This window comes from Saccoglossus kowalevskii, chromosome 11 (genome assembly GCF_978046115.1).
Source record: "Saccoglossus kowalevskii chromosome 11, keSacKowa6.1, whole genome shotgun sequence".
Lineage (NCBI taxonomy): Eukaryota > Metazoa > Hemichordata > Enteropneusta > Harrimaniidae > Saccoglossus > Saccoglossus kowalevskii.
Window position 1 is genome coordinate 9,294,688 of NC_140651.1, and position 8,210 is coordinate 9,302,897.

Sequence of the window (8,210 nt, forward strand, 5' to 3'; positions counted from 1 at the left end):
TGATATCAGAATATATAATATGATTGCGTTGCGTTTAATTTACCTTTTTAAAGATCGATACGAGCAGCGATAGATAAAAGTAGATGGCGCCCGAAACAATTTCGCAAAATTTAACCTTGATGGCCCTTTTTATAGATATATGAATGAAATAAAATCGCATTCTAGGACGTCAACCACTTATAGAAATATCGATTTTGGTGATGCCACGTATACTACTGATTTTTTGTTTTATATAAGCTTCCAGAAAATATATTTACGGAAAGTATAAGGCATAGCTTGGCCTAGCAGTCCATATTTGGTATTAGACTACATTGTTTTAGAACCATCTGTCCAGTAGTCAGACTGATTATGGTTTTAATGTTGTGTTTCTAAATCCCAGGAGAACTCTTCGAAAGCCGTCTGTCATAATTAAATTAACTGTAGGATTTGTTTTGTGAAATATTGCACGGATTGTAGCAGATTTACGTTCTATGTGTTGTCGTGGAACATACTGCATTGATCAGTGCGAGGCTGGTAAATCAATTTAATTAATTATCGGTGAAAAAAATGAGATAATTCTAATTATTAATTGCCTGTCTTGGTGATAGTATTGAATATTCAAGTATGTATATGTTTTTTTAATCTCCGAACCATTCAAAGATTCTAGGTGTACTCGCACTCGCAATTTATAGACATCCCTCCTGACTGAACTATTGACCACTTTCCAAAAGTTTTTTGTGAAAATTTTTCCAGGATAACTCACAGAAAAGTACTATCAAATATTTGGTTTCTCTTCTCTACGTACAATCCCGCCCACTGCATATGGTTTTTCAACCGCAAACAATTAATCGCCAGACAATACTGTGGTAGAAGTGAGACAACATAGGTGATGCGAAGTGAGACTATGTGACGTGGCTGAAGGATTAAGCGAAGATTTCACCATTTTATTTGGTGCACATTTTCATAGAGTCTTAATAAATAAGTTGTCATTATTGGAATGCACGTTAATTATTCGTTTCGTTGAATCAAATGCTTGCAAAGTTTATAAGAGACTGAGGAATATATACATTAAGGAGTCACTACAAAGTATCGTTCGCTGGTTGACCTTTGTATAATGTCAAATGATAATTTTCGATTGAAAGATACACGTTAACGGTTTACTTATTACTTCAACAATTGTTGATTTCAAAAGCCAACTATGTGAGTCCTAGCCGCTGGTTTGTGTTGTGCATTCACCATGTAGGTCACATACAATGGTGAATATTTGGCAGGCATATCGTAGTCATGGTAAACTTATTAGACAGTATGTGTATAAATAACACTGACACATAACCTGGTTAAAATATTCTGCTTCTATTGAAGTGGTTCATACTACCTGTGGACCACCAGACCAAAGTGTCCTTCGAATACGTCATTAAATAAAGTCCTTTGCATTATGATAAATTCCTCACGATCTTTTTGATATTTTCGTGCGTTTTTATAGGAAAATTTGTCTAATAGATCGTTTGGGGTTGAGTGTGATGTTGATGTCCGTCCGAGCAGTCATCAAATTCACCATTTTATTCATCCTCGTTCGCAGCCAATCATATCATACTCACTATAATATCCCTCCAATAAGACTGTCACATTATGCGATTAGTAAAACATAGCAATAAGTGAGATCGTAGTACTAACGTGATCTGAATTTATTTATTTGCCTTATGGTTGTTTCTATTGTAATATTTTCCCTGCTTTGTAATGTTTGGGACACAGTAACGTGGCAAACAATTAGCAAAATTTGAGCAAAAGACGACATTTAGTGCCAACATTTCACGGGTTGCTGCTGATTGCTTATCCCACGATCACATAAATATATTTACTATGCAATAGTTTCCATCCACATTCTTTAACTCTTTCATCTGCAGATTGTTTGAGATATACCGTGACACGCAAAACAAAGCAGAGTTTCTTGGAAGTCCAGGACACGCCGTTTCGGTGGTCACCTCTCAGAAGGTGTGCTGCAATACTGAAAAGTCATTAGTCGGTTTACTGGCATTGGTTCTCTAGTCACGTTTCTCGCACGTTATTTCAGATTTGTTCTTAGTATCTTTGCATTTACGAAATACATTATTAAACACTGTGACTGTTTTTGATCGCCCAACATGTCTACAGTGCGCCAGTCATACATGGCCAATGTGCATCACGGATTACATGGCAGTAGACACAATATTTGGATTTTGAAGATTCCGATATCGTAAAATGTTGAATATGTATGCTAGAAGTTTACCAACCGACAAGAGATAATATAATGAACAGTATGATGTGCACGTACGGTGCGTGGTTATTTCATCGATTATAATGTTAACAGCTGTACAACAATGCGAAATATGCGGGACATATATAAAGTAGTAAGGTCAAAAGGTCAGTATAGGTGGTATGTGACAACTCATTTATTTTTTCCGTTGACTCGTTCAAATGGGATGTGCTAGAAACTCGTTAAGAAAACATGTCGCCGCTGCATACTGGTGCTTAAAATAATACCGTGTATAATGCCACGTTTGCAGCTTAATGGCTGCGACGTAATTACACTGGAATATGCACTCGTATACGTTATACTCATTGGTGCCCCAATGTCTACGTCGCCAACACTTGAATTGCAATAATTGAAGAGTATTTTTTAGACTTAGCATTTCGAATCTGGTTCTTAATGAATTATGATTTCCAAATACACCTGTATAACCAATTGTTTATTTATTGACAATCGATTCATGACGCTGACAAAAACTGATTAACTCGGGTGACATTTACGGCTATTTCGACACCAGCGGGCGCTCATCGTCATACTGACCGAGTAGATAAATCGAAATCAATTGTTTGCTGTGTTTCCATCAAAGCTACGCTGGCGTCAGTGTTTCTGAACTCGTGACATTTTAGCAATAGGCAAAAAAATGCATTACTGTGACATTATTTAAAGAGCGCCCTCAACAGAATAACATGGTCGTTGTTGCAAGCGTTCAAAGTGTTGCCAAGACAACGATCTACATATGCAAAGAATGATGGGTAATTCGTAACAAATATAGTAATATTGAACAAGGCATGCGCAATATGACATGGAATTTAACATATCGACATCGACGTGCTAGCTGTCTATGGAACGGAACGATAGCGGGACTGTGTGCTCCGTACTGTACCTGATTGAATGCTGATCGAAACGCGGTGCGATGTGATATAGTCGCAGGGATGTGGCGTCGGATGGAGAAAATATCGTTTCACAAGCGACGCTTCTGAAACTGGATCGACGGCGTGTACATCACCGATGCTGATGGATTGATGCAATTAGTCGGGTCGTCAACATGCCGCCGGTTAATACAGAGGTCAGTTATTTATTTTATATAAACCGATACGTGAATGAAAACCTTCAATAACAATAGAAACGATGAACGGATGGATCGTAGTAATACTGATCCACGGCATATGCCGCGTGGTAATATCGCAGCAGTCTTTCGCGGTCATGCCAAGAAACAGTAGCGTTCTGATTGGCCAGACCGTGATATTGGAATGTGCAATTGAAAACAAAATTGGTACACTTTACTGGGAACAGAACGGAACTATCGAAATACGCGACGATGTAACCGGACGCATTCAGGTCATAATGTCCCGGAGTTTAGGTGTGTATAATTTACGCATCACCGGCACGCGCATGGAAGATGCCGGGCAGTATACGTGTAAAGTCACCGATAATAACAACGCACTGTCTGGGTACATTATCACTCCACCAGCAACTCTAACTGTTATCGACCCACCGAACGATACCTATCCACGGTGCATCCAGAGTATAATGTCTAACGTACACGAAGGAGATCAACTATTACTAACTTGTGCATCGGAGATCAGTGCGGATGATCTGGACCTGGAATGGATCCGTGCGAGCCAGCGAGTGGATAACCAGGGCACATTGTTACGAGATGGGATGGGTCACTTAGTTAGGACGTATACCTTTCGCGCTGACGGTGGTGACAACAATGTGATTTACTCCTGCATTGCCAAAAGCTCCGAGTTTCCAACCCCCAAATCGTGTACCCCGGGACCTCTACGTATTCTTTTCCCACCGAAGGTTAGTATTTCTCCGCCAGTTTACAGGGCATATCTCGGTAACGATGTTACAATTCGATGCGATGCCGTGGGTAACCCGGATGTTATCGAATATATTTGGATATACGAGAAAATTAACATCGAACAGCTTAGCGAACGGTTTCTGGTCAGCACGGATGGCCAGAGTCTGACCATACGTGATGTTACTGTGGATGACCACGGGGCGAACGTTACATGCCAAGCTACTAATTCGATCGGCAGCGCTACTAAAGAATCTTCTATAACCATATTGGATATGCCCACGAATGATATACGGATTGGGTGGCTAATAGCCGCCATTGTACTTGCTTTGTTAATTATTGCCCTGTTCATTTACCTGATCAAGGAGTGCAGGAAACCGAGAAAGAGGCAACTCAAGCCGCGCGAGATTAAAATGTGGGTGGAGGGCGGTACTCCTCCGTATTATCCCAGCGACGCGGATTCTACACTTTCACGCAGAACCGCTGTGCAAGAACCGGTTGACACGGAAGTAGACGAAGTCTATCCGATGGAAATCCGAGAAAGTACGAGGTATGCCGAGAGCCCCGACCAGGTGAAGTTCATTGAGGAGATACAGACTACGTATATAGGAGAAGTTAATCCTACAATGACTGGGAAAGAATCCCCAGTCGCTGCCACGCTAATGCGGACTAGCGCTCCGGTCGAGGTTCACCATGCCGCAGATAACTATGAATTGCCAGACACGGACACAGTCCATCAAATGAGAACGTTGCGTATGGGCGATCAACGACACCAGCATAGTCCGGATGGGGCTGAAAGTCCAACCTCTCCGAACACGCCACAGAAACAAACCGACATCGATGACCAGTTGATCTACGTCTCGTTAGACTTTGACAACGTCAGCAGCAAGGGAACAGATTCCCATAAAACATACGACTCAGGGGTTGGCATGGATACGATAGGTGATGTAGAAAGTAATGCAGATAGTTTCAAGAAGGATAGAAATTCGTCAATTACTAGAATAAGGACAAAATCTGAACCTACAGTTTACGCGGAGATTAGGAAAGAAAAATCTACAAAAAGAAAACAGAAAAAACAAACCGGTATTCTCTATTAACGCCGTCTGGAATGTGCATATCAAACAGGACATCGTATAATTTATTATACTTTCAACAGCCTAAGCCCAGCAAATAATCTCCGACCATATTAACTGGCTAATAACCGATATTGCAGCGTCTATTGTAGTTCTGTAATGCAAGCAATACACTCGCATTAGAAAAAAATAAAATATAAAGAAGCAAGGCGGAAATATTTATAAAAATCAGGATGTATATCGTCGTATAAGTTGTTGCTATGGAAACATTGGATTGGAAGTAGACATCATTATGACGTCAGTTGGGTGCTTTAACTTCATTAACACACTATTGTTGGTAAAATACACATAGTACTTGGTATGTAATTGGTTGTTTGGTAAATGCTGTTAATGGAGACAGTAACTTGAAATGATTCGTAATGATATGTCGATTTTCGCTTTCAGGGACCATCAATGAATTATTCCTGTCTAGGTTTTTTCCGTACCTTTGCATGGATTTTCGGGAAGCGTCTTTTGGGCATACACACGCGTCGTGGTGCAAACTTGCCTGCTTGGTTGTCGAGCAATATCAATGCAGCGTATTTTTATTGTCGGATAACAGGGTAATTAAATTTAATTTCTTGATTTTATAATGAAGTAGGTCATGTAAATTACCTGCTCAAGTTAGAATTGTGACAAGGCTTAAGTTATATAAGTGTATACAAATTGTAAAACACTTCCATATATGTTTAAATAACTGCGATCATATTATTTTAATGTTTTTTGTTGTTTTTTTTTTTTGTATTTTATCACCCGTACGAGAAAACATATTCAATACAAACTTGAATTTGGACGAGCGCCAATCAAAAACCACCTTATACGACTTATTTTCTCGCATTGACAATTTTATAATTCCATTGAAATTTCACCGAAAATCGATTCCAATTTCTATTCGACCTTTTTTTCAGAAACCCCGCCTCTGTTAGATCCATTCCGATGGCAACGTGTAAGTAATTTGCTGCAAATTCCATTGCGCTAGAATATAAACCGGTTTAGTGCAAGTTGTTTTAATCGGATACGATTTTTTATGATAAAGAAAAGAAATTTTGAAATTTAAGTAGCCGCCATTTTGGATTGTAGCGGGCGCATATAATTATGTTTTAGAGACGGTCGAAAACATTTGTACTCTAGAGGCGGTGCTCAATTTTCACCCCAAAAAATCCTCTAAAATACACTTTATTACGCCATATTAATTAAAGTAAGACAAATCAATTCAATCTGGAATAAATACAAAAGAAGGAAAAAATGGAAGACAGTGATCGCCGTTGGCTTACGCAGATTTGAAATAGGCAATAACATATTGTTGCATTCAACGTAGAAAGGAACGGCTTTTTGTTGCATCTAGACATTATGTATACCATGTCTTCGTTATTTACCTGTCACGTGTATCACCTAGGCAACCGACATCGTAAATATAAGATTAGAGTAAATGTAAAATAAATGTGTAATAATTAATATTTGAAATAAAATTAGCATGACAAAATCTTATTAATCTGTGCTAAATGTCTTCCAATAAAAGTGTAAATTTTGTAACGCTAAAATAATATTTTCGCGGTTGACGTGTTCCACCGAATTCTATTTCAGACTACCGGTACCTTGTTGTATATTTAGTAGGAATATCTTCTAACATATAGTACTCTGAGCCGGTGTTGACCAAAAATACATCGCCTGAAATAGTTTGTATCAGAATTCGGTTAGCTCTTTTCAAATAACTAAATATTTTAAATAAGAATTCCATTTTGTAATGTCCGTAATTTAATTGTTTTTTTTTTGTTTTTTTTTGTATTTATCAAAACAATAAAAGTCAACGCGTTATTGTTAAAGGTTAATAAGATCCCATTAGTCTCGACCAATTAAATGTATGATGTTATATCATGTGACTCGGTAATACTGCATGGCCATGACAAATGCCTGTGTTCAATAAATATGTGATGGCGACAGGTAAAATTCAATGTGTTTTTTTACTGAACAACTGTAAGAACTCTCTGGGTCTGTAATTTTGGGGCGTAAGCAGTCATCTGCACTAAGACGTTGTTGTATTTAAAGTTTGTTTTTTTCAAAATTTATTATATATTAAACATGTTTATAATTTTAATTTTTGTGTTTGTGTTGTTTATTTCATCAAGTTGGTAACCATCGAAATTATTTACGTATGTTCGTATCCAGTAGAGTCGCACCAATATACAAGGCATAATTTGATTTGTCGAAGAAAAAAAACTGGCAACAACTTGAAACAAGCTTCTCTCTGATTGGTCTGTCGGTTTGATTGTGAGTGGTTGGTAGCCAATCAGGTACAATCTTGTAAGTAGCTTCACATTGACTCGGGGGCCCGGGAAAATAAGCTACTAGTAATTATGTGAATGTAAAAAAAAACAGTCGTACATGTTGGCTTATAATATTTAGCCGGCACACGGCGTTTGTGAATATCGGCTATATCAAACAAATGCCTAACACGATAGGAAAGTCTCCAGAATCAATACTATTTGAAAGTTGTCATCGTCAGTGACAGGTTGATTCTGATTTGATTCAGGCACGTGAGTGGCGTGTACTGTTACAGTATTTACGTTTGATTTTAAAATAATATATACAACTTGTCAATTTCAGATACATGGCGGATTATTTCAGTACGTCATTGACGTATGCACAATGTTTGCTATTGCCGTTTATTAATACTGTATTATTGTGAAACTTTCAATCCGTATTTGAATATGTATTAAGACTAGCAATTGGTCACTGAAATATGGTACGCCTGGTCTTCTATATCAAACAACAAGAAATATGATCCCGCACGCGTTTTTAATGAAGCCTATATTTGTTTGTGTTCTTCGTTAGTGCGTCATTTGTGCATTATGATAATTATTCATGCACCTTGATAAATTCAGCTGATGATATTTTGACAGTTTACTACAGCGTATTTACATCACGTGATACATATTAATCATACCTTATTATTTTTTTATGATATCGACAGCTTGTCAATATTGCTAAATAGGTTTACATGCAACGCCTATACATACTAGATTTTACA

The 8,210-nt window shown here is 38.0% G+C and overlaps 1 protein-coding gene across 1 annotated transcript; it reads left to right on the plus strand.

Annotated features, from left to right (window-relative positions):
• Positions 1 to 3,091: 3,091 nt before the first annotated feature.
• On the plus strand, positions 3,092 to 7,277 carry LOC144350271 (cell adhesion molecule 2-like). Its single transcript, XM_078008526.2, has one exon. The coding sequence runs from the start codon at positions 3,395 to 3,397 to the stop codon at positions 5,165 to 5,167; it is 1,773 nt and encodes a 590-aa protein (XP_077864652.2). The 5' UTR covers positions 3,092 to 3,394; the 3' UTR covers positions 5,168 to 7,277.
• The last annotated feature ends 933 nt before the right edge of the window (positions 7,278 to 8,210 follow it).

Bases quoted from the DNA above. Each gene is read 5' to 3' on its own strand.
- LOC144350271 (XM_078008526.2), top strand. From the start codon at position 3,395: ATGAACGGATGGATCGTAGTAATACTGATCCACGGCATATGCCGCGTG.